Below are 26,195 nucleotides of genomic sequence, written 5' to 3'. Positions count from 1 at the left end.
GTTTCTGTTAATACTCCCAAAATATTACTGACTGTTTGAGTTCAGATGGATCTGTTAGGAATTTACAAGTAAAATACTGTTTAATTCATGAATTTAAGTGGCTAAGAAAATAAGTTGGTTGAGGAACACGGCCTTAACCTCCAGCAAGTTTTTGGACCTGTGGCCAAGTCCTGAGCTATTCCTCCACCTCCTCAAGGTGACCTGACTGGGAGTGTTGCTGCTCAGACTACCCCAAAAGATGGACATGGGCTCCCTCCCTTGCCTAGCAGAAGGGTGAGCCAGCCCTGCACGACTGCGGCTGTGTAAGCACTCACTTTGTTTTCTCTGAAACCATCCCTGGTCCACAAGCAACGAGTTTCCAGCCCCCCTCATGTCAGGAGCGTTATCTCCAAAGCAAAGTTGACTTGCATCAACTAACCTTGGGCTGTCAGTCACAGGAGCCAGCTTAGTCCTGGCTGAACACATGGGCATGGTGGCCGCAGCCTCCCCCACCAGGATGAGCTTTGCTGATGCAGCTCTGCTGTTCCCTCCAGAAGTCAAACCTCTGCACCCTATCGTGGGGCAAACCAGAGTAAGAAGATATTGAAGATGTTCCCATAATGGGCCCAGCCACAGAAGAGGGACACAGAAGTTCTTTGGGAGTAGCTCCAGGCGACATCAAGCATGGGTATAGGAAAGGAGCAAGGAAAGGTTTTCACAGCAAAGGAAGAGAGAATGGAGGTATCCAAATCAGAAGTCAGGGAGAGAAGGCAGGATTAGCCATGTCCCCTGTCCCTTACCTGCAGAGAAGTTCCTGGAGATCCTACTGCGCTTTTGCAGAGCTTCTGTTATCCCTGCCCTAATGGGACAGGAACTCTCCCCCACATCTGGCCGAAAGCTCCCACTGCCCCTGCGCTTCCCCATCACCTACCAAACCTCTCTAAAACTGCAAATCCTGCATAATGGGCACACGATAAGCACTGAGGAGCAAAGTTATCTCAAGGACAGGCAATGCCAGCACTGCAGCTGGGGAGGATATATGGCCAAAGCTCTGCCCTGAGGGGTATGGGCACCACAGAACTGGAAGATAATTTTACATAACTAAAATCTAGCCCCCCAAAACAAGGAGCTGATCATCGTCTCTCCAGCCATTCCAACCAACAAGGAGCTGAGGCACTGACGGCTTCAGTAGGGCACCAGGATCCAGGCATGAACCAACCACCACTGCAGGCAGCAGAACTGTCACGTTCCAGCATGGCTATGGAGGGGGAGCTGGGACAGAGCCACTGTCTGGAGCTTTGCTCAGAGCTGCATTAAAATGCATGAGCTGTGCTAGCCCTAATGATGAGCAGAGCTGTCAATGAAGAACTCGTCCCAGCTAATTATCTCTAATGAGGGCAGAGTGTCAGCATCCCTGAGGAGCTGGGCAACAGCTTCCCACTCAGCTCAGTTGCAGAAGAGCGAGAAGATAAGTAAATGTCATTGTGGTGGCCTAGCTAAGAAGTCATTAATTAGGCAAATGTGACCTTCAGTGCAAGTTTCCAGCTCTGGCGAGTCAGGCTGCAAGCAGGCTGGAAACACCCATTTTTACCACCCAACTTGTCCCCTGCTCCCAGTTAGAGACAGCACAGCCCCAGCCTGGCAGCCCCTGACCAGCTGCACAGCTGTGCCATACCCACCTGCTGGCTCAGATACCCCTTGTGAGGGCTCCAGCCCATTCCCAGTCTCCAAAAGCAGCAAAGAAGTCTTCACAAAACACTGCCATTTCAGTCACATTCACCTGAACCATCTCCCTCACTTCCTACGAAGGCCTTATGCCTACCCAACGATGCCCTCTGCAGCACTCTCCCAGTCTTCAAAGCAGAACAAACATGGGGCATTTCTGCTCCCCTGTAGTTTTACATTTTGGTGGAAAATAAGCCAGACAAGCACTGCTTGCTTCTCTCATTGTGGTTTGGGGGTCACGCTTTTGGGGCATTATCACCTCTCCTCCGCACAAGAGAGCTGTGGACTGATCTAAGGTACACCACCACTACGTCTTGTGGTCTCTGCAATGCACTAACGACCAGTGAGGATCAGAGTAAAGTCTACTGATATTCCCTAAAATGCATATTTAATTGTATATCAGGATCACACAGCAGTCAAGTACTTGCACAGGCAGAACCACATCAGGTCTGTCTTACAAGAATGCTTTCAGAGGCCACAGGACAGAAATAATTTCCTCAGCCAACAGGCACAATTCCTCATTGAGTCTAGGCTGCTGTTATTAGGTGTTGATAACTGCAACACGCTCCTGGGTGTGCTCACTGTGGGGCCTCTTCTACCCAAGCGTGGTTCAGGCAGAAGGCTCACTGAACCCCACAGCTCGATCTGCAGCTGGGAGTTTGCGCTGAAGGTTTCTTCATTGCTTCTGAAGTGCCTTTTCTTTCAGTTGGTTGACAAGTTCTTCAGCATACACCTTGAAGAGCGGGACAGGGTCCTGAAACAAAACAGAGGTTAAACTACTTAGACTCAACCAAGTCTAATGCTAAGCAACAGAAGATGCCCTACACTGCAAGAACCCTGTCCATGCCAGCAAACCACGCATCATTCAACCACTCTGCAGCCTGTCAACGGCAACAGAACGAAGCTTGGGAAGCACTACTTAGAGGTGCAGGAAGAGAGAGCACCCATGGTACCTCATCTGTGGTCTCTGATGTTGGTGAGACTCATGAACGTCTCCATACATTTTAAGACAAGGGCCTTTTTCCCCTGCAAGCAGTTTGCCCAGTGTCACAGGACTGCTAGCAGTTAAAACCAGAAGATGGGCCAGTTTTTTTTTTTTTAATATTATTTTTTTATTCCAGTGGATGAACAAAGCATGCTGCTATGCCACTGCTCTAGATACATCTGCTGCTCAGTTCTGTAACGTTGCCTCAGATTATAGGCACCTGCATGTGACATTCATCAGCTTTCCCCAGTTTTGCCTGCAAATGGGAATCAACAGGAGCTCCCAGGAGCCCTGTTCTTTCTAGAAATGCTTCCCTCCTTTCTCTCGTTGCCCTAAATCAGCGCTACACTGAAACCCTCTGGCAGACCATACCCCTTGAAGGAGCTGGAGCCCTACGTGGTTCAGGGCCTGGCACCACCTCATGCAGTCAGCGCTCATGACCTTTCCATTTCTTCTGCAGCCACAACAGGAGCAAACAGGTCTGGGGGAAACATCGCCAAGAGACACTGTGCCCTGCCCCACCCAGGGAGCCCTTTTGGCTCAGCAGCTCTGTGACACCCCCTCCTCTCCGTATTGCTTCTAACAAGCAAGCTGCCACAAAACTGAGCGAGCCCTGAACCTGCATCCAGTGGTGTAACAGAAGGCAGCAAAGATGTTTGTGCATCAGGAAGGAGTTAGGAGCCATCTCCTACTAAAAAACTCTCCCCTGATGGGGTATCTGACATTACAAAGCACTTTCACCCAGCACCATGTTTTGGGCACCCAAATTTAACTGGGCTCAAGTGGCTTCTCAGGAGTTTTGGAGCACTACTTTCATCGACGATGAGTGCTCAGGATACTGAGATCAACTGGATGCACAGCATGATGCAGCTAAGACACCTCTGTGCTCGCAGCACAGCACTGCCTCAGAAACTCACCTTTTTTTCTAGGAGCCTCTGTTTTTCTATTGCTTCTTCTAAACTCAAGCCAACCCATTCAGCCTCCTCTTCTGGAATCACAAATTCCTGTGACAAAAGGAGGAAAAGGTGGTGTAGTCTCTCCAAGTGAGGAACATGCAAATCCCCTGTGCACCCCACTCACACAAACACCTTTCCTCCAGCAGGAACAACACTGCAGACAAGCCTCAAGCACTGTTCCCTTGCTCATCTCATTTCTGGCAAAACTCGCTTTACCTTTCTTTTCCCTTTTTCAAAGCGTACAGCACTGTGTGCGCTGCTCTGCCTCTCCTCTCAGTGTTTCTGTGTCTGATCACAGTCCATAGATGGCAACCACCATCAGCTGCACAAAATTAAATAACCGCACTCAGGCAATAAGGGCTCCTCGCTGCGGTGTCAATAAGAATTTGCCCTGGTGTTGGCAGTGCCAGCTCCAGCAGTGCTTGTTGTAAATTCACAACAGAAACACCGATTTTTATCTGCCTCACTGATGAACAGAGAAAGCAGCAGCCACAGAGAGATTAAAAAAAAAACTAGCAAATGGTGTTTAGATCTTCTACACCCATACCCTGAACACAGAACAAACTGTAGCTCGTGCTGCCAGGGGGTGAACAAGATGTTATCAGTCAAGGCAACCAGTGAACACCGCAGTGGATACCAGAGCAGAAGCAGCAGGTCGGGTACCCACCTGGTACTTGTTATAAATTGCCTCTCTTCTGGCAGGATCATTGGGGTGCAGTTTGGGATCTCTCCGTGCAAGCCGCAGCAACATCGTTCGCTTCAAATCCATCCCCAGCTTCGAGCACAGATCTGCTTTTGGGGTCTGGCGAGAGAGAACTGACAACATGAACACACACCGACGGGTGAAGCCGAGAAGACGGGAGCCTACCAGCATATGGACAACCCTGGCAATTCACCCAGACGCTGCACGGGACAAACTAAAAGGGGAAGACGTTCCCCAGCTGTCCCCTGAAGCCAACCTGCTGGCGGCTCCGATTTTAACGCCCGCGGCTGCGGCCGGGAGGGTGCCGGAGGCGCGGGGCCGGGGCCTTGCCTTGAGGATGTAGAAGTCGAAGCCGTAGGCCTGGTCGATGAGGTCCAGCGTGCGCATGGTGACGGTGACGGTGAGCGTGGCATCCAGGATCTCGCTGTAGAGGCGCCGCTCGAACAGCTGCGGCTTCCACACCTTCGGCAGCCGGGTGGAGAGCTGCCCGCGGGCGGGGCCGGTCAGCGCCGGGGGACGCGGCCCAGGCGGGCACCGGGAACGGGGCAGGGGGAGGCCGGCCTCACCTTGTCGTTGCGCGCGTAGCGGAAGCCGCGGACCCAACCCTCGCCGCCCCACAGCCCCCGGTGCGCGGCGGGCGGCAGGAAGGGGACCACCGGCACGTCCTGCACGCGCTCCCGCTCGCCGGTGCGCGGGTTGCGGCGGTAGCGAGCCCCCTGCGGCCGCCAGTGCACGGGGGCGGCGGGCGGCTCGTCCTCCTGCAGCGCCCGCAGGCAGTGCGCGGGCAGCCGCGAGCACAGCCCCTGCCGCAGCCGCAGGGCCGGCCACAGCCGCGGCGGGAAGCGGTGCAGCGGCATGGCCGCCCCGGCCCCTGGCGGAAGCGGGAGGTGCCGCCCCTGCGCTGCCGGGGCCGGGCTCCAGACGGCGGCCGGCAAGAGACAAGCGGCGGCGGCGGACGCCTTCGCTCCCCCCCTTTCTCCCCCCCCCCCCCCCGCACAAACCGCAGAAACCCGCTTTTTATCCGTTTATTAAACACCTCTCCGTTTATTAAGTTATAAAATCGGAAGCTTTAAAATCGGCCGTACAAAATAATCACGGGTATTAACAGCAAAGGAAAACAAATAACCGTTTCATTCAGACGCAAGGGGAGTTCCTCGGATTTTACCCGAAATAATTAACAAAAATTAATAATTATAACAAGAAAATTAATAATTAATAACTCACAAAAAGCCCTTCCCCCAGGCACACAGCACATTTCTGCGTCATGACCCAAAGCGACACAGGGGAGCAAGGGCAAACTTCAGCGATCGGACAACAACAACGGAGTTTCAGGCGTTTCTTGACCTGAAGCTTCACAGCATTGAAAGCCATAAAGGAAAAGGCCTGATGAGGAATTATTGCTTTAACGAGCTGAGGCAGCACCCTGGCTAGCATGGCAGCAAGGCGTGGAGGCCACAGCTGTGAAGGTCCAGCTGCTGCCCACCCCTGTGCTCAGCCCACGACACACTGAGAGGGCAAAAAGTGCCTAAAAGCAGTAAAATGGGGAGGAAGCGCGGAGCGCACTAAGCCCTCCACCCCCAAGGGATAAAACCGAGGGTGAGAGTTCCTGGCCCCTGGCCGAAAGCTGTGAAACAAAATACAGGGACAGGGTGAGGGGCTGAGACCTCCTCAACATGGAGAGCTCATCTATGTGCCCTGAGGGGGAGCAGGGATGGGTCTGGGCCATCCAACGGCCCCAGGTGATGGGCAGGAACACACAGGAGAATGAGCCTGTGGCTGGGTGTGGGCCACTGCTGCCTGCTCGCCTTTTTTCTGTATGAGTGGCAGAAGGTGAAGGAGATGGGTGAGATGTGGCCTCAAGCCCCTGCAGGCTAGCACTGAGGAAAAACTTCACTTTCACAGCATGGCTGAGGCCGGAGATGCCCCTGGGCCCATCTGCTTCCCCCCCTACCTCACAGGGCCACCCCGAGCAGGTCCTTGTCCAGGTGGCTTTGGGAGATCTCCAAGGAGGACACTCCACAGCCTCTGTGGGCAACCTGTGCCAGGGCTCTGATACCCGCACAGCACAGAAGTGCCTCCTGGTGCTCAGAGGGAGCCTCCTGTGCTCCAGTTTGTGCCCACTGCCTCTGGGCACCGCTGAGCAGGGCCTGGCTCCATCCTCTGTGCTCCCTGCCTTCAGGGGGTTGTAGACATCGGTGAGATCTCCCTGAGCCTCTTCTTCTCCAGGCTGAGCAGTCCCAGCTCTCACAGCCTCTCCTCACAGGAGAGGTGCTCCAGTCCCTTCATCAGCCCTGTGGCCCTACATTTGACTTTTCCCAGTACGTCCAGGTCTCCCTTGTACTGGTGGGCCCAGAACTGGACACAGCACTCCAGGCGTGGCCTCACCAAAGCTAGGCAGAGGGGAAGGATCACCTCCCTTGACCTGCTGGCAGTACTTTCCCTGATACAGCCAAGGATACCGTTAGTCTTCCTTGCAGCAAGGGCACACTGCTGACTCTTGTTCTACTTGGTGTCTACCAGGACTCTTAGTACCTTTTCTGCCAAGCTGCTTTCCAGCTGGGTGGCCTCTAGTACATCATGCCGCCCGGGGTTATCCCTCCTCCAGTGCAAAGGTAGAGGTTGGATTAACAGGCAGATTAATTAGGCAGAGGCTACGTTAGCTATGAGAAGAGGTTAAAGTACAGATCTGAGGAGAACGCTGGACATTTTTCAAGGCAAAGAAATAAACCTGATTCCTATAAACTAGGAAGCATCATCCTTCATTAATAGCTCTTTCCTTCCAAAAGGAAGAGGTCTGACTCTGCAGACCAGCTCTGAGCAGCGTGCACACTAGAAAGGAGCACCAAAACGCTTGTGTCAGCTGTCACCTTAATGCCACATACGTAGTGTTTGCCATCATTTTGATCCCAGAGGAGGAGGATGTGCAACAGTTACTGGGATCACAATTTTGTGGAAATTAGCCAGCTTGCACATAGAATTGAACCAAAGGCTGTACCAAAAGCACATGGCTGGATGTGGAACATTAGTGTCTCTAGCATAGGAAGGAGAGCTCTGTACTGGCCAAAGCTGTTCTTCCTTGGCCATCTGCCACAATTGGAATAACCAGGCAGGGAACCATCTATTTGAGCCCTTATCTACATAATAAGGACAGGGCAAAGACTACTTTCCTGGTTGCTAATTCTGTGTTTCTGTCCTTGCTTTCCGATGTCCAAGTACCCTCCAGTAAGGCTAAAGCAAGACAGATGCCCCCAAAGGGACTGCAACCACCTTGGGAGCCCAGGGAGATGCTTTTGGCTGGACTGGGACACTCCCAACAGCCTCAGACCAGCTGTGGCTCCACAGCACATCCAGCCTCAGAGCCACAACAGGTTGAGCACAGGGCTTGCACAGCTCCAATGTGATGCTGTACGCAAAGCACAGGAAAGGTGCTGAGTGCAGATTAGGTTTGAAGCACATGTTAACAAACTTGCCATACCGTGCTCAGACTATTGCAAGACTGGGGCATACCTTGAGGCTGGAGCTGCCCTAGGGCCCTGGATTCCAGCTCTGCCCAGGCTGATCCCAACCAAACACAGACACAGAGTGAACTGTTGCTGCCCAAAGGTGCAGGAAGTGGGGGCAGTGTTCCTAACTTAACTTGTAAGTGAAATGCCACAGCACATCACCAACCCTGATGGAGTCCTGAGAGATTCTGCCACCTATGTTGGCTGGGCAGAGCTGCTGAACCCACAAAAGGAAGTCAGACAGCGAATACCTGAACACAAAGAGAGGAAGGGGAACATTACAGCAGCCTAGTTCCTTCTGGATGAACCAAGAGGGACAAAGAAAAATTTAGACTAAACCCTGTGAGTTTCACAGTTATCAGGCAGATGCTACTGATGCCTCTTGCACACATTTTTTTCTACATTCCTGACAAGTCTGATCCTGAATCCAGGGCCCAAATTCAGGTCTCATTCATCGTCTCCAGAAACCAGCCTACGTAAGAGCAGCACTACCTGTTTCACAAAGAGAAGGCTCCAGACCCATATGGGAGACAGCAACCAAGGCCCCAGTGCGTGCTGAAATCAGCTACCTCCCTCCCCCTATTCAGCACCAAGGGCACTCAAACGCATTTGCCTCCAGGTCAGGTGCAGAAGACATCTATTCTTCTCTTGACAAAGCAAATTTTGATTGCAAGATGGCATAGGAAATCCCTATCCCACAGCCCTCTGCTAAGAGAGTGAGTCCAGGGAAAAGCACAGCAGCCTGTGGTGTCTGTGCAGCATGGGCTGAGCCCAATCCTCATGGATTGGGTAGGAGGGGAACAAAAGTTGACAATTTTCCCCCAAGGCCACGGAGAAGGTGGAAGGGAGACTATTTCTCATTTTAGAACCAAAAGAGCCTGCCCCATCCCAGCAGAAAAGTGTAGGGGATCTCAAACTTGCCTTCAAAAGACAAGCCCACTGTCTTCATGTTTAAACCCAGTCCAGCTACTGTGCTGTCCCAGCTAGTGAATGAGCACATAACAAGATTGCCAACATGCTACAGAGGGGCAGCCCGGGCTGGCCTGGCAAAGAGCAACCTTACCAACCCTTCACCTTTGTGACCTGGTGACAAGCAGTTCAGGTGACAGCATAGAGCTCCTCACGGTCATTCTGGCAGATCTGATAGCGACAAGTGAGTTTCTGTGACCAAGCCCAGGGCTTCTTATGCTTGTCCCGAGGTGGAAGCAGGAAAGCAACACTGCCAGCCACTAGCACGTGCCAGATGCTGTGGGTATAGTAGTAGTTCTCATTGGTTTCCATGAATGCATATACTGAGATGGCGATGAAAGCCAAGGTGATCCCTGGTAGGAGGTAGAAGACCCAACGCTTCCAGGAGGAGGGGTAGCAGTGTCTGCGCTTTACTCCGTGGTAAACCTAGAGGTGCGAGAGCATGGAAGAGTTAAGCCAACTAGAAGCTTATGCAGGGTAAACACACAGCACTGCCTGACCCAGGAACATCTGTTAAACAGTCCTCACAGCAAAAGGGCATGCCTGCTGCCTCTGTAAAACTTCAGCCTCCCCTTATCTTGGGCCCATCTCTTGTGTGCAGGACCCAACATACCCAGCTATGGCATCAAAGCCCTGCATGCAGAGGGAAATGCTGATGCCACAGTTCCAGGGCACATGCAATTCTGGCCAGACTCTCCAGCTGCTGGTGTGCACTGAAATGAGGGGAGACCTCATCAATGTATACAAATATCTTAGGGACGGTGTCGAGAGGATGGAGCCAGTCTCTTTTCAGTTGTGCCCAGTGACAGGAGGAGAGGCAATGGGCACAAAGTGAAGCACAGGAGGTTCCGGCTCAATATGAGGGAGCACCTCTTTACTGTCAGGGTGACAGAGCACTGGGACAGGTTGCCCAGAGATGATGTGCAGTCACCTTCTCTGGAGATATTCATAACCTGCCTGGGTGCTATCCTGTGCAAGGTGCTCTAGATGATCCTGTTCTGTGGGGGGGTCGGACTAGATGACCTTCAGAGGTCCCTTCCAGCCCCACCCATTCTGTGAATTGGAGCTGCAGCAGCCAGACTGTGCTGAGACCCATAAGCAGGGGATTTCTCAGCTACTGGAGGGACAGAAGGGGCCTTGCCCTGTGCTCTGTCCACCAGGGTGCTTCAAGGAGATCAGCTCCCATGTGTTGGTGTTCTGGTAAGTGGGGCCTGCTCTGTCACCATCATTCTCTGGAAAGGAGCAAAGTGCAGCAGGTTCTGTCTGGCTGTCCTTACTTACCCATGCTGCAATCATGATGACAAGGGCAAAGAGGCAGGGACCCATCATGTTCCACACCCCTCTGCGGTCCAGCTGCAGGGACATGGCAATTAACAGGGTCCCCAGGACGAAAAGGACCTGGGAAGGAGACACCACATCAGCAGCTCATCTGCTGCTAGAACACAGATGGCTATGCCAAAGGCCTAAAGCAAGGAGAACTTCATCTCCTGGCTGCCCAGCCCTGCACACATGCATAACTCAGGAGCAGCACCTTTAGAAGGAGAAACCAGAGGACCCACAAACACTTCCCCTCAGTCCTTTCAGGCACAGTCCCTACAAGCATGCAGGTTCGTGATCCAAGATCCTAGGATAAAACCACCCTCTGGTTTAAAAATTAGGGTGGATGACATACAGCCTTTGCTACCAAGATGGGCTATCCAAAGAGCAAGGCTATCGTGCAGGCTGCAGAGGAGCGGCTGTACGCACTGCCTTATTGAAGTGCTGCCACAAGAGGGCACAGCACGGCCACCTGTGTCTCGGCTGGCTCAACCTGGCCCTGCAGCGCAGGAGCAATAAAGGTCTGACACTCACGTATTTCAGAATCTTCTTTACCCGAGACATGCACAGGATTGTCACCCAGATGGACACCACAGAGCCCAAGAAGTCACAGTACTGGAGTGTGTCGTAGTCCATAATGCACATCACAGCAACGCCTGGCTGGTCACATGCGTGGTAGAACTAGAACCAGAAACAAAAGCAAAGGCTAATATGAACTCAGCAGCACCACTCAGCTTTCTGGAAAGGAGAAGCGGGAGAAAGCTCAGCCTGTGGCAGCCAAGATCCCTCCTGACAGTGTCTCCAGGAAGTGTCACCAAACCAGAAGAGTGCTACAGAAAAAAGCTGGAGAGCTGCATCAGTCTGCACCCTCCCAGCAGCAGCTGAGATCTCTTGGGACAGTGACCTTCAGCAGAATGCTCCAACCCCATCTCAGCTCCCAGGGCTCCCACCCCCAAATATGAGCACCTGCAGCGTGGCTGGAAGAATTCAATGAAAATAACACTTCTGCCAAACTCTGAAGGGGCAGGACATGTCCATGGAGGTGCTTGCTTGATAATCCTAGAAGCTCCTTGTGGAGCTTGAGCATGGACAGCTCCACCAATGACTTCAGTCCAATGCAGCAGGCAGGATCCCCTTCCTGATGCTAACAGGGAGCTGGCAGGGGACCTGACAAAAGGCAATCCTTACCGTGGAGAAGAACATGGTGTAGGTGTAGACAGAGGCCTCCACCAGGTAGTAGCGATAGACAGCAACTGCTATTGCTGGCAGGAACATGAGGTTACTCAGCGTGAGCAGGAGGGTGGCCAGGTTCTGCGCACCAACAGACTGGGCCTTGGTGTCATCCGTGCAGCTCCACCCACTCCAACCTGCGGAGCAGAGAGGCCTGTGTGGATCTCATGCGCCCTGCCTGCAGCACCCAGCTGGAGCCTGGGACCCCTCAGAAGCACCAGTAGCTCCCCAGGACTATCCCCAGGCCTCCTCTCCATTGCTCTAGAAGGCAGCGTGTTAGGAGGAGGAAGGACAAACCCACATGCCCCCATGGGGAGCCCATCAGAAGCCCAGCATCTGTCAGCTTACCCATTGACCTCCATTTCACCCAGGACCCCAGCAGTGTTTATACTGAGCAGCTGGCTTTAATCGCTTTGCTGTTTGCAGTTGCTGGCTAATGAGCTCTGCTGCCATAGCCCTTCTTGCTAATATGCTCTATCAGCCACACACACTCCTGTTCTCGGGATGCTCGCTACTCATCACATGCTCTGCTTTGTAAAGCGGTTGGCCCATGCTACTAAGTCTTGGGAACACCCCAGCAGAGCCCAGGAGCTGTTCCAAGGACATTCCCCAGGTTGTTCCCGTGTGGCAGGGGCCGTTCTGCATACGGTACGGGTCTGTCCAGAGTGGTACTTTTCTTCTCTATAGTAACTCTACACACATGCTACTTTCTGGTGATAAATCAAGCATTTCAGGCTCAAATGCTTAGGATGCTCACTGCTGTAAGCTGGGTACAAGATACTGCAGGGGAAGAACCCTACAGATCCCAGGAACCAGGGTGGAAAGTGTTCCACAACATTAAGGATGCCATCCTATCCTGCCTCCTGCTCACAGCAGGGCAGACTACAAAGCCAGATCAGGTCGCTCTGGGCCTTGTCCAACTGAGTTTTGAAAATTCCCAAAGACAGAAACATTGATATTGTGCAAAGGTGAACAACTCTGATGGGAGAAAATTTGTTTTCTTACATTTAGCTGTAAGTTTCCTGGCTGTAAGCTGTGTCTATGGCCTAGAGAACTTCCCAGAGAAAAACACAAAGCTCTGGGCTTGATACTGGGGTCAATTCTTAGCCTGCTGGCCAAGGACTGAGCTGACAGTCTTCTATAAACTAAGCTTTATTTATTTATTTATTATTTTTATTCAAAGTTAGGATGCCTATGTCCTCCTTTTGGGGAAAGGACGTCAGTCACAGGGCAACCTGGGTACATGCAGGCATTCTTCGGTCAGAGCAGAGTTAAAAGTTGTATCCATCCCATTATGCCACTAGAAACAAGCCCAGCAGCTCTGTCCCCTTCTCCCTGCTCTCACTGCAGAGCCCACAGGAGGCTGCTCTCTTCAGTTTATTTCTGGGTCATGAATATGCAGCTGGGGCATTTTGCTCCAAGTGATTCAGCAGAAAGCTGTCCTCAGCCTGATTCATTTCCCCTGGGGTGCTGTGTGCTTCCCAGGACCTGGCACCCCTTGAGAAAATTAGGATGCTGCTCTCCATTGCAGTCCTAGCCTAGTAGCAGAACTGCAGCAGACAGCAAGGACATGCTGGATCAGGTCCAAAGCAGTAGTGAACCATATTTTGTCTTGTCCTTCTGCTAAAAACAGATGCAAGTATCCATCCAAGCACAGCTATCATCTTCCCTACACTAGTGACTCCTGCCCAGTCTTATCTCATTATTATGTTAGCATCTGACACTAATGTTCCTCCTCCGGTGGCACCTCCAAGTCTAAGGGTTTTCTTGCATGCTTGCTCTGGAGACAGCATGAGACAGAGCACCACGGCAAAGCACAGACAGGGACTGCCAGCCCAGCCTCATCACGTCCTGTATAGGGCGCTACATAATAAGCTGCCCTGAAAGGCACATGCTCTGATGCAGGTGCTTTTGGGCAGCCCTGCTGGTATCCAGGTCTCACCGGGGATGCTCAGAAGCACCTCCCAAAGCCCTGGGGGACTTAAAGCTGGAAGTGACCTTTTAGCAGAAAGCTGTCCTCAGCCTGATTCACCATTTCCCCTGGGGTGCTCTGTGCTTCCCAGAACTCCTCAGGGGAAACAGGATGCTGCCCAAAGAGGGCACCATGGGCATAGACTGCACTTTAGGCAAGCGCTGTGACTCCAGGACATTCATATCAGCTATGGCAGACCCTCTTCCCTCCTGTCTAAACAACAGCATGGAAAAATGTGGCCTCCCCTTGGGGAGGATGGCAAGGCCTCCTAGAAAAATGCACTCACCAGCTTTACAGCTGCAGCCCGCATAGAGGTAGCCATGTCTTCTCAGTAGACTGCACTGTCCATATGGCCCACAGTCATTGAAGCAGGGGGTGAGGTATGCTATGATGGTCACTTTGGCTTCTGCGGTGTTACATTCACTGCAATGAAAGCAGGCTGTCTTGGCACCCTGGTCCTTCTGGGCAGCCATGTGCCACGGGAGCACTCTGCTCCAGGGGGTCTGAAAGAGCCTGGCCTCACAGTGCCCTGTCCCCAGCCACTCTCACATACACAAATTCTCTGCTATTTTGGCACAGGGATCCCTCACACCACAGCCAACAGTGGATCTGCTTCATTGCTCCCAAGAGATAAGAGCACAGCCGACTCCCTCTCCACTCAGACTGCCAAACTGACATGCAGACAGGCCTCAGCTCTTCCCCAGACTCCCATAGAGGCTCAGAGACCCATGACTAGTAGTCAGGCCCAGCACTTGCCAGCACCACTTCTTAGACTATGCTCAGCCCCTTACAGAGATGAATCACCAGGAAGCCAAACCGCTGGATTGTGAGTAGAACTGAACACATTTCAAAGCCTCCTTGAGGAAGTAACAGCAACATTTTCACTTATAGCACAGCTCTTTCCAATTTATCACCTCAAAATACATCTGGGGAAGCTCACCCAGGCAGGCTCTTCCATCCAAATGCAGTCAGTGTGAGACATGCCAGCTCAGCACCAGACAAGCTGCTTGAGGGCCCACAAGAGAGCAAGTCAGCACTGCCACCCACCTCTTCCACCTCTGTAGCCATGGCTTCACTGCTACCACATGAGATGAGCCCACGACAGAAGGCAAGACAGTGACGACAGGCATTTGCTTTTGCTTGTGTTAGTCAAAGGCAGCAAGGTAGAGTGCTCCAAACCAGCCTCAAAGCCACACAACACAGCAGACTCACCCCTGGCCCTTTGGGCAGATGAGCTGCAAGGAAAGGAACCAGTCATCTGTCTGGGGATACAGGACAATCACCATCGCTTCTGCAGAGGACGTGCTCACACTCAGAGGGTAGCCCTGGAAAAAAGCTTAAAGACAAGAAGGTGTTGTGATACACCAGGACTTGGGGAGAAGGGCCTGCAGCAATTCCAAGCTGAGATCAGCTGCACAGGAATCATATGCTACTGTATAGCTCCTTAGTCCCATCCTCGAGGGATACCGGGGGATGGAGAACATCCTCACTCTCAGAGGCCCTTGTTGTTTCTGTCAGCTCAACTCTCAGCACCTGTCTAGATATACAAGGCAGCTGGGACAGCCTGATTGCTTATTTAGTCCTCCAGTGCAGAATTTGGCTTCTCTGCACACCAGAAAAGCCTTGACCATTCCCCAAACCTGCCAACAGGGCTGGAAGAGAGCTAGGTGCTAACCAGGCCTTCCTTTGATGGAGGCTAACTCCTGGTTCCAGACTAGCACCTGCACCCCAGCACCCCAGGGCATGTGCTGGAACTGAGTGATGAAGGCCTCAGGAGGGCTTGCACCAAAATCAGCTTCCCCAAGACAATCTGCAAAGGACCCAAGTCAATTTGAGGTCATGAGGTCTAAAAAGCAAAGTCCTGAGGCAGCGTAGCTGAGCTGGTGGCAGGTGTCAGTGGCTCTCATACCTGTACTGCACATCCGCGTGGTATTGAGGGACAGCACCGGCGAAGCAGCACTCAGACATGCTACCACAGTGGCATTGGCCTGGCTCAGAGACGTCTGTGAAAAAAAATATTCCATGTGAGAGCACCTCAGTGCCTTCCCCCTGCTCAGTTTTATCTCCCACACCGCTCATGTCCTATGGGAGCAGCAGGTGATATTAACTGCTGCAGATCAAGGTCATCCACCAATTCACCAACTCTTTCTGGGCAAACCTGCATTCACCTCGCTCTGCACCATCACTGCATTATGCCTCTGCTGAAAGGCACAGGAAGAGAGTCTCTCAGGGAGACTGCACGGGTGGAAATGCCGCCCAGCCAGGACATTTACACTAGGGCATTGCTTCAGCATGAGCACATCGTGGCAGCAAACAGAGGCAGCAGGACATCATCCCCTGGGAAGGCACGAACTAGCCCTTGTGACAAACATCACAGTCACACTTTCAGGTGAAATGATTCCTTGGTGCCACCAAAGGAGTATGGGAATCGGTGACTCAGACAGGAACATCCCTGGGTTTCCCTGAAGAGCCTCCTCTCTTGGTGGCAAGGCTCTAGGTTCCCACAGAAGAGATGGAGATGCAGTTACTGTCCATTTCCTCTCCTTTTCAGTGCTGCCACCACATGCCAGCAAGCTGTGGCATTTCAATTGGAACTGACAAGCAGGACATCATGGAAGTGGCTAGAACAGGTTCAGAGTGCTTTGTGACAACAACAACAACAAAAAAGGAAAATAGTACTGCAACCCCTGGAATTTGTTGACAAATCAGCCCAGGAACAGGGGCAGAGACAAGCACGGCAAAGAGAAGACCATCACACAGATAAACCTACTGCACCTTGTTAAGCAGGAGATTCACCACAAAGGAACCCCCGCTGTCCATGCCAGTGTTCAAGTTGAGGAGAAGGAGGGTTGGGGAGATGGAGTACACGGGCACAGTGGGACCATTCAGGAGCCTGTACCGCACGGACACCACATCCAGGTCCTCCCGAACAACAGGCTGATTCTGGAGGCAGAAGCTCCTCTGGTCAGATGCATTGCGTAAAGCCGTTCCTGTAGACTGAGTGGGGCTCCCTGCTGTTCCTGTGCTACCTGGCCCAGAACCAGCTTGGCTCTGGTTTAGGCTGAAGTTAAGAAATGAACTGGCACTTCCCGGCCTACAGTCTGCAAAGGAAAAAAAGGAGAGGAGTCAGAAGAACCAGGATCAGCACCTCAACCAGGCAAGGCCCCAGGAATTTCAGACCTTCAAGCGACAGCATAAACTGTGGGGGTATTTCAGCTGCTTCAGACACTTCAGTATTTGTTATCATCTTTACAGGGGAAATTCATCAGCATCCACAACGTGGGGCTCTGACAAAAGCCAGACAAATGGTACAGTGGGTGGCAACACCCTGGAGCTGCAGAGAAGCAGCTGGCAAGCAGAGGAACAGAAGAAGGGATTACACACAGCATCATAACAACGTACCCAGCATTCATGGAATATTCACTAACCAATAACTGAGCACAGCACTTAACTGTCCCATAACCACTGGCTGCATAAAAGGCGGTAGGAGTTTTCCAGACCTGGGCATACAAGGCTAGGCAAAAGAGATAAATTAACCAAATAACAGCTAAAGGCACAAACCATGAAGTCACAGTAACTGGAGCCAAATGTGACATTTGAAGACTTGCTGGAGCCTGTCTGTAGCTCCCAGAGACTCTAATGCCTCTGGTGTTGCTGTGTGTCTCCTCTCACACTTCAGATGCCAGCGCCAGGCCCTCAAGCGTAACAGATGAGGCTCTGCTTTGAGGAAATGATAGCAGAAGCCCTAGCAGAATACTTTCAAAAATATGCCTAGTTGGTGAGCTTGCAAAACAGTCAGACAGGAGTGACTGTCACATTACAAGTGCCTGTCACAGTCACAAGGACCCCGTGACCTCCTGAGGCACGCAGAATTGAGACATCTCATTACAACCCAAGATCTTGCTCCAGGGAAACTTCTGTGAGATGATTTCCTGTCTGTAGCCTGCTTATGGCCAATAGTCAATATATCAATACAGTCTAGCGCATCTACCCAAAACTACTCTCCTCACCAGAGTTTAAGCTAGTCACAGCCTTTGGAAAATACCATTGCTTCAGAGATCCTGGCACAGGCATTTCCAGTATAGGAAGGTCCAGGGAGTATTCTTCTTGGATGAATACTAGAGCCTACACTTTTGATACCAAAGCAACAACTAGCCCTCAAGGTTATGCCCAGGCAACCAGCATGCTTGGTAAACATAGGACATCACAGCCAGCCAACCAAAGGCCTGAGAGAGACATAGCAGACACAAAGTTCTTGCTGATCCCTCCCATAGGGGTAGAGAAAATGGAAGCCCACCTGTGAAAGAAGTCAGTATCTCCATGGACACGCTGGCATTGGCAGTGCCAAGACTCTCCACCATGATCTGCAACCACTTCTCCCAGGGGAGTGAATCCAGGCCCAGGCTGCAGTTTACATTCCCTGTGCAGGTGATGATCCTCTGGAAGGACTGCGGCAGCGTGATTGAGCCCAGCACTACCCGCACAGTGCATGCTTTCTGCTCACTTGTCATGCAGCTTCGCAGCTCAAACCACATCCTGGTGGTGTACTTGGGAACAAAGACCCTGCAGGAGGAGCAACGAGCAACTCACACAGCTTGTACTTTGAACACAGACCAGCCACAACCCACCACAGAGTCCCATGGGCATTGTGGCAAGAACTAGATTGCCCTGATTTGTGTTGTGAAAATCTTTCCCAGGGGAAGGGTCTCTAAGAACTACCAAATTTCTGCCTTAGACCTCTTAGAGACCTGCAAAGAGTCAGAGGAGGGCCCTCTTGTGTGCTGCCCATACAAACCTACCACCCTGATGCAGGGAGCTTGTTAAACAGACTCAGAGACGCCCAAGCTCCAGAGCACAGTCCAGCCCAGCATGGAAACAACCGCAGCTTACCCTAAAGAGCCCCAGTGGGAAATCTGACCCCATACCTACAGCCCCAAGTGTTTCCAGCCGCTGCTCTCACTCACTTGACATGCAGAGGCTTAGCAGGTGAGATGATAGTTTGTGGCATGGCAACACCAGGCTCCAGAACAGGCATATCAGTGAGTCTAAGCACAAACATATCTGCCTGAAACATATAGGTGCAGGGAGTGGAGAAACCCTGCAGGAGGGGAGAGCAGACTGGTCAGCTGTGGCAAGACACACCGGACAGAGTATGCTGGCTGTCCGAGATGCTCACCAGAGCTCTTACCTTCACTTCAATTCTGCCAGCAGCCTCAGGGAGATGTGCAGCAATGAACCAGTCTCCTGCAGCAGGGCTTGTAACATTCACAAAAGTGGTGTTTTGCACAGCACTGCTCAGAGTGATGCTTATGTTATAGGAAGGATGGACAGTCGCATTTGCAGGAAAATGAGTGCCCAGCGGATTAATTACAGGAGGGGCTCCATAGCGAAAGTGCCTGCAAGAGAAACCAGAATGCAAGTAAATCAAGGGAGGTATATACACTTGCAAGATAAACTGGGATACAAACTCATCAATGGACACCCAGGTTGGCCTGAGGTCAGAGAGGCTGCAGGCTGGAAAGAAGCCACATATTCAAGTGGAGCACAGAGCTATCATTTTCATCTGGTGAGGACTGGCTGGTATTACATCATCTTGGATTTATTTAGAGATTAGTTTAACTTGACTGCTTATTAAGACAAGGATTTACATCGTTCCATCAAGCCTGAAAGAAAATTTCCATAGCACACACTTAGGTTAAGCCCCAGTCACAAAACTATTTTTTTTTTTTTTTTCTCCTTTTATAACCATCAGCAAATTCCCCCTATAGCCAGCTAGGCTAAATCATCAATTAAGAGCTTTCTTTTTATAGAAGAGATCTGCATCTTTCCTATTTCCTCCATTAAGGAGGGCAGACGGTTTAAAAAGACACCAGGCAAGGCCTATGTGACTGACTTTAGAAGACAAGCACCTCTGCTTTAAGATAAGTAGCTCAAAGTTTGAAATATAAGAAAAGCAGGCAGCTAAGTAATGCATGGGATATTTGGACAGCCATTTTGGTATTCAATTTGCTCCTTTTTGGGACTACTAGAGCACTACAACAGAACAATGAACAGTAACAGGTCCAGCAAGCAAGCATTGCAGGTTAGGTGTCATTAATCTGTTTGAGCTTAGCTAAACTGATCTTCACAGTCATTTCTTAGGTTATCGCTTAGCTGTTGTCTTGTCCCTCACATCCCTAAACTACTGGAAAGCTTTCTGGGATGCAGAAAATACAAAGATCACCGGTTTCAGGCTGCTCAGGAGCAACAGAGCACTTGTCTGTGCCCAGAACAAACCAGGTAATGTGCAAGCCAGCTGGTGCAGCAAACTTCAGTCACTTTTGGAGTGGCTGAAACTTCAGCAAGCTGCAGCCACCCCTATGGAGTAGGTCCTAGCCATGTAAGGTCTCTGAGAGTCCAAAGTGCCTCTCAGGGAACCACCTGCCTAGGAAGCTTAGTACCCTCATGAAATACAGCTCAAAGTCTCAGCCTATTTGATCTCAAATCCTCCAACAGCTCAAGAACTGTTTTAAGCAATATTTATTTTGATGTCATCAAATGTTCCATCTTCATGTCTTCAAATCTTGTTTTGTCATGTCAGCAGGATTAGGCATTCCTCTCTTATCTGTGCTCCACACCCAGGCTGCATCCTTCAATATAGTGTTTCTAGTCTCTCCAGCTCCTTTGTACTGGGGAATTTGTCCACCTTCAAACGTTTTGCATCCTCTCAGGCCCTTTGCAGTTCTGCCACATCTGTGCACAGTACCATATACAGGATCAACAGACACAGAAAGGTCCAGGAACACCTTTGCTTATGAACAGTGACAACAGCCTCACTGTGAAACTCTCTCCAGCGTTTCTAAGACATAAGACGCGTTTCTTAGACATAATATTTGATAGCCCTTTGATCCACTGGTAACATGAAATGCTCCTACAGATTTAAAGAACAGAGATTTAGTGTTAGTGCCACACTAAGGAATTGTCTGCTGCAACTGGCAAATTCACAGCCTCCTACAGACAAACAACTGCATGAGCAACAAGGACAAGGGAAAGACAAGGAAGCCCACATGTGCAAGCAGTGGCACAGGGACATACATACACTGTGACCTCCATGCTGGTACACTCCGGTTCTTTCCCCCTGGACGCCTGCAGAAGCCAGCGAAGCAGCACAGTATCTTCTGGCACGTGGAAGTGGAAGACCTTGGCATTCCCATACCAGCTGTAGAAGGACAACTTCTGCGCACTCTGAGAGAAGTACTCGGAGACATACAGGGAGCCTGAAAGGGAGAGAGCAAAGCAGCTGCTGGGGTGGCTGCTGGGAGCAGGCTGCAGGGCTACAGCCACCCACAGACACACACGGGAGTTTTAAGGTAACTGGAGAGAAGCCCTTTGTGTCCTTAATTTCTCAGCCCAATTCCTCTAGATACTTGGTGATCCTCTGCACTCCTCCTGAGGAATGAGATGAGATCGAGCAGCCAGAACTGCACAGATTCCTACTACAAAACTGTCCCCTACAGCCAGACAGCACTGGAGGAACCTTAACCATGCTCCATAAAACATGCTCTGAAGATGACAGAACACCTGAGACACTGAGGAGGAGGAAAAGGTCAGGAGGAAAAGCTGGTGGCAAGGAAAGCATGGCAGAGCAGGCAGCAGCCCAGCACCTTAGGCAAACCACGCACAGCAGGTGGACAGGGTAGGATGAGGCGGGTGCAGGTAGCACAGGGTGCTCTGTGCTCCACACAGGGAATTTGGCTGCAGGTTATGGTGCTAATAGGCTAGAGCTGTCTTCATCGGTTTCTGCTGAGCACCTGGGCTGATGTTATCAGTCCTCACAGGCTCAGGACACATGCACTGTGCCACATGCTGTCCTCCTGCAACATGCAATGTGACAAAAACCTACATGCTGCAAACTGCACTTTGCTTTCAGAGATGTACCTTACAAGGCCTAAAGATTTTCCTACCTGGAAGAAAGGCTGCCCGAATAGTGTTAACAGCCCTAGGGTAGGCTTGATCATGCAAGAGGACAACAGTTTTTTAGTGAATGAGTCAGAGGACTACCTAGGTCTTCCATCATCCCTCTGCCCAGCTATGCTTACAGATCAGCCCTAGCCTGCACATAATTTCACCTGCAAAACTGTATTGGCGTCACAGTCAGCAAGAAAACAACCAGACTACAACTCGGGGACAGAAGAAAAACATCACAGGAGGGTTGGGAAGAGGGCAAAACTGCTGTGAGAGAGCGGAGCCAAAGCTATTCTGCCCACCAGAAAATAAGGTTCCTCACACTCAGCAAGGGGAGTAGAAGAATGTGTCCGCACATCTCTACCAAGACCTCCCAGATGCTCCTTTTCTATGCTAGAATTCTCTGGAATGGGGAGAAACTTGTAGCTTTCAGAATCACATGCACCGCTTTGATCAGAAAATAAAGCAGCAAGAATTGTTTAACTTGTCTTTATCTAATGCTGCTCAGGGTCATGTGGAAACACACAGGACCCAACCGAGTTTAAGTAAGGTGCCAGAACAAGAGGAAGAACACTCCTCAGGCAGGAGCAGAGCCTTGAGACATACTTTGTGCCAAGAGGAAACTAATCCTAGCAGGAAATACGATTCATGCCCCAAAGCAGGTCGCACGCTAGCCTGAACACACGGCACTGCAAAGAGACAGGAATAGTAATAATGGGTTTAATTTCCTGGCAAATCACCAAGCTAAAGCCTCGAGGCAGATTGCAAACCCAACAGAAAGGAGGAAACAGGAAAGCAAGAAATACCAGCCACACAGCTTTCACTGCTGTCAAAGCACAAGCCAATGGGAGAAATTACTCTGCAAGGGAAAGGGCATGTGGCGGAACACCGCAGGCACCTTCCCGCACCGGCTGCCCCAGCCTCATGCCACGGGGTCCTGCAGGCAGAGCCCGCACAGGGCTCCAGGCACAGAGGGAAAGGTGAGCCAGGATGGGACAGCACCAAGCCCAGTTGCAGATGATGAAACAGGAACTGGCTGAGATCTCCTGTAAACCCAGCCATATTTAAGAAACTACAGAAGAAAGAGGTCTTTAATCAGCAGCTTCTCTGCACCTAGCTGCTCTCTGCATGCACACAGTGTGTTCATTTCAGTGACGTTTGGGGACAGGCACAGGACAAGGGGAGACACAGACAGAAGGAGAGGTAGGGCTGGGATCGCCGTGGCCCTGCTCAAAGGAACAGGTGGAGTAGGACAACCTGAACAGGGGTACGCTGTCCTGCTAGTGCCTGACCTTGATGGAAGCTGTTCCACCCCTGCTGGTGGCCAGGCTCTGCATGGCCAACAGCTGCAGCCAGCACCCATCAGCAGGTCCTCGCCCTCAGAGGGCCAGCTGAAGAATTATGTGCGAGGTTTTGGGGGAGGAGAGGGATGGCAGGCTGTAAAATTAAGAAGTCAAGCAATCAGCAGTGCTTTTTGTTAAGGACCAGTCGATTACAATGAGCGAGGTCAACTGTAGCACCCAGGGAGGGTCTGCAGACCTGCTCTGCCTCAGCACAGCCTGTGACAGCTACCAGGTTAGCACAAGAGCCATGGCTGAGCCAACGTGACAGCAGAACACACAAAGTCCAATCACACATGGTTTTTCTAGGGGACAATCCACCCAAGCTCCTGTTGTTAGGCTTTGCTATGCTGGGCACCCAGGAGCTGCATCCAGGAAATTAGATGAATTGATTCCCACTTCACCTTCAGCCTTGGGTTGACAAGGAAATGCTACACGTGGATAAAACCAAATATTAGTAGAGAAGAGACAGAAAGACAGGTCTCCACAAGACAAGGCCTCCTTCTAAAAGGAAGTTTCAAATGTATTAAGCAAAAAAAAAAAAAAATGTTTTTAAGGAAACAAACAAAACATAGCAGAACCACAGAGAGGAGATGCGTTCTTTGAATTTCAAAATAAAGAGCCACCTGCAACAGCTTGGATTTGCTCATCCAAAGTTTATCTCATTCTACTTTTAGACATAATATGTTGACTGTTGGTTTCAGAGCTTCCCGCAAATATAACAAGGTCCCAGTTTCAAAGCAGATGCAAGTGTCTCTGGAGTTTCAGAAGAGCCAGTACTTCCAAAGGCAGCAGGCTCAACCCTGTGAGGAGCTTAGGCCAAGCAGCAGCTCTAAAGGTTCATAAAGGGTCTACAAAAATGCCTGTGTAAAGCTACACCAGCAGTGGTCAGTCTGACTCAAGACAAGAAATGACTATGTGGCATTTTTTTTTGCCATTTATAATATAACAGAAACCCTATTCCTTTAGTCCGTGTCAAAATCCCACCTTTACATCTTCCAGAAGAAGGTCACCTCACTCCTCTGGGGCAGACCTCATCCTTACTGGCTCTCAGATCTAATCCTAACGTGGCATTTCTCCCAGCCGACAGGATGACGCCAAGAAAAACCTAACAGCACACCTCAAATACAGGGTAGCTTTCCTCTGGGCTGGGAACCCAGCTAGCAGGATGCCAGAGGAGGGTGGGCCTGGGGCAAAAGGACATCTCACCTTGGCCTCATAGGCTTCCCGGAGCAGCCCACATGCTTCACAGACTATGAGGAAGTACAGCATGATAACCACCATCAGCAGCTGATAACCGCAGTCAGCGCCAACTTACCTCCACAACACACCGAAGCATCTGAACAGCCTCCCATGCCCACGCCTTCCCAACACTGCAACGCCTGGCTGCATCTCCAGAGAATGGGGCACGGCCTCCAGCCAGCAGAGCCTCTGCCACGTGCACGGTGGAAGCCCTGGGCATGCCACCGCAAAGAGCTGCCCACTGCTCCGCTCACACTGCCAAACCCTCTTCCAGCCCACTTGGGCGCCTGCTCCTGCCCATCTGTCCCGACACAGTGGAAGTAAACTCACCTGAGAAACAAAACCGCAGCTACCACCACACACGGCGGCAAGTGTGCCTGGGTTCAGGCCCTGATCTCCCCAGGAAAGAGATCGATCTCTTGCTGCTCCGCAGCACCTGGTACAACCGGAACGAAGCACTGCTCTGCTAGAGCACAGAGGACAATTTACAGAGCTGCCGAGCAACAAAATACTCCACAGATCACGGTGCTGACCAGCTCAAAGCAACCTCTGGCACCGAGCTGAGGGGCTTTCCTCGGGTCTGCGCTGGGGACAGAAGCTTCTGCCCACTGCAAAACAACATTTGGCTGATTTTCCTCAGGGCCCTCGACCTCGACCCCATGTCCAAGGAAGGCAGCCCTTAGGGCTTCCATGGGCCAGGTGCCACCTCTGTCAGCTGTGCCCCTGTCCCCATCCCTGTCCCCACACCACACAGCCCAAGCCTCCTCCTGGCCAAAGGACCAACGCAGAGACCATGGCCACCTTGGGGAGCACCAGCGTGGCGGGGACACCGCAGCATTTCTCGCTTTGGTGCCTCCGGACAAACTTTGCTTTCTCCCCACGGCCGGGCAGGCGCGGAGACACCCGACGGACACGGTGACATCCGCGGGGCTGGGGACGGCCCCGGGCACCGCCGGTGGTCCCGGGGGGACAGAGCAGAGCAGAAGGGAGCACGATAACCGCAGGGTCCCCCGGGAGGGAAGGCCTCTCTCCCCTCTCCCCCCTCCTCCTCCTCCTCCTTCCCAGCCCAGCCCGGCTCGACTCATCCCGGGGACACCCGAGCGCACGGCCGAGCCTCCCCCCAACCGCCCGGACTCACCGGAGCCGGTGCTGTTGCCGTGACCGGCGGGGAGCGCCAGGAGCTGCAGGAGCGCCGGGAGCTGCAGCAGCGCCGGGAGCAGCCGCAGCGCCGGGCCGGCTCCCTGCGCCATGGCCGCCCGCCTTATCCCGGCATCGCCGCCCGCCGCCGCCCGGGGCTCCGCAGCGCCATCGCCGCCGCCGCCGCCCGCTTCCGCCGCCGCCAGCCCGCCCCGCTCCGCCCCCGGGACAACCGGGGCCGGGCCGGCGCGGCGGGTCCCTGGGAGGGGCCTGGGGGGAAGCTTTGGGACCCCCCGGCCCGAGACAGGGCATGGGGGGAGCACGGGACGGGGCGTGGGGCTGGTGGGGTCCCCCCCCCAAAGGCCTGGCACGGCCCTGAGGGATCCCCGGGATGAAAGCCGGGACCTGGGGACAGCACTCATCCTGGGGACGTCGCAGAGCCCTGTCAGCACCCCGAGACCTTGGGATAACCCCAGGGAGCCCTGAGACTTCACAAGGCCCTGAGGTCCCCCTGGCACCTCAGTAGCCCGAGAGGTCCCAGAGAGCCCCAAGAGAATGACCTGGGGTGGGCTCAGAGCTCCCAGGAGCACCCCGGGGCTTTGGGAGAGTGCCCTGGATCCCTCCCAAAGTCCCAGAGGAGCCCCAGGACACGGAGGCTTGCCAGGGGCATGCCCCGTGCCCACCAGGAGGTCTCTGGGACAGCCCCAGTGAGCGGTCCCTGTGCAGGCCAGGGTCTGGTTCATCTACACGCTGTGGCCTTCCTTCCCGTGCCCCTGTGAGGGCAGCGGGAGCTCACCCCCTTACAGCCTGCTCCCCAGCCAGGCTCCCCACACAATGCCGGGGCGGTGCAGCCACCTGCCACCGGAACAACAGTGCTGGGAAAACAAAGGGCTTAAGCTCGCCATCATCCTTGTCTGCGGGTGCCGGAGAGGCATGGCGAGCCCTGCGGTTGGTGCAGCCTTCCGAACCAAGGGGAACCTTGGTTCCCCTTCCTCCTCCTCCCAGTGCTGCAGCGTGGTGGCCTTGCAGTGGGAAGCAGCACGCTTCCTTCTCTGCCACCCTGGGCAAGCTGCATCCGTCGCAGCTTGGTGCGAGAGACCCGCTCCTTTGCCACGGCTGGCCCTCCCCAGCCGGCCAGCACCAGTGGGCTCTGCGTTGCTCCATCTGCTGGGACTGAGCCCCTGGAGTAGCAC

General features: G+C 52.5%; 2 protein-coding genes across 2 annotated transcripts; both read right to left on the bottom strand.

Moving 5' to 3' along the window:
- Positions 1-2,073: 2,073 nt before the first annotated feature.
- Positions 2,074-21,970, bottom strand: MRPL28 (mitochondrial ribosomal protein L28). The gene is made up of 6 exons (XM_035339856.1): positions 21,965-21,970; positions 4,915-5,219; positions 4,679-4,831; positions 4,313-4,447; positions 3,607-3,693; positions 2,074-2,458 (listed from the first exon to the last, which is right to left on the bottom strand). Exons 2-6 carry the CDS (start codon positions 5,203-5,205, stop codon positions 2,381-2,383), a joined length of 744 nt encoding a protein of 247 aa, XP_035195747.1. The 5' UTR covers positions 5,206-5,219; positions 21,965-21,970; the 3' UTR covers positions 2,074-2,380.
- PGAP6 (post-glycosylphosphatidylinositol attachment to proteins 6) lies at positions 6,861-25,175 on the bottom strand. Its single transcript, XM_035339850.1, has 13 exons — positions 25,004-25,175; positions 20,418-20,595; positions 18,528-18,735; positions 18,304-18,437; positions 17,637-17,902; positions 16,115-16,440; positions 15,249-15,342; positions 14,552-14,675; positions 13,626-13,762; positions 11,326-11,504; positions 10,672-10,818; positions 10,102-10,218; positions 6,861-9,246 (listed from the first exon to the last, which is right to left on the bottom strand). The coding sequence occupies exons 1-13, from the start codon at positions 25,113-25,115 to the stop codon at positions 8,950-8,952; spliced, it is 2,319 nt and encodes a 772-aa protein (XP_035195741.1). The 5' UTR covers positions 25,116-25,175; the 3' UTR covers positions 6,861-8,949.
- Positions 25,176-26,195: the final 1,020 nt, after the last annotated feature.

This window comes from Oxyura jamaicensis, chromosome 14 (genome assembly GCF_011077185.1).
Source record: "Oxyura jamaicensis isolate SHBP4307 breed ruddy duck chromosome 14, BPBGC_Ojam_1.0, whole genome shotgun sequence".
Taxonomy (NCBI): Eukaryota; Metazoa; Chordata; class Aves; order Anseriformes; family Anatidae; genus Oxyura; species Oxyura jamaicensis.
Note: the sequence above shows the minus strand (reverse complement) of the source record. Positions and strands in the feature narration are given on the sequence as shown.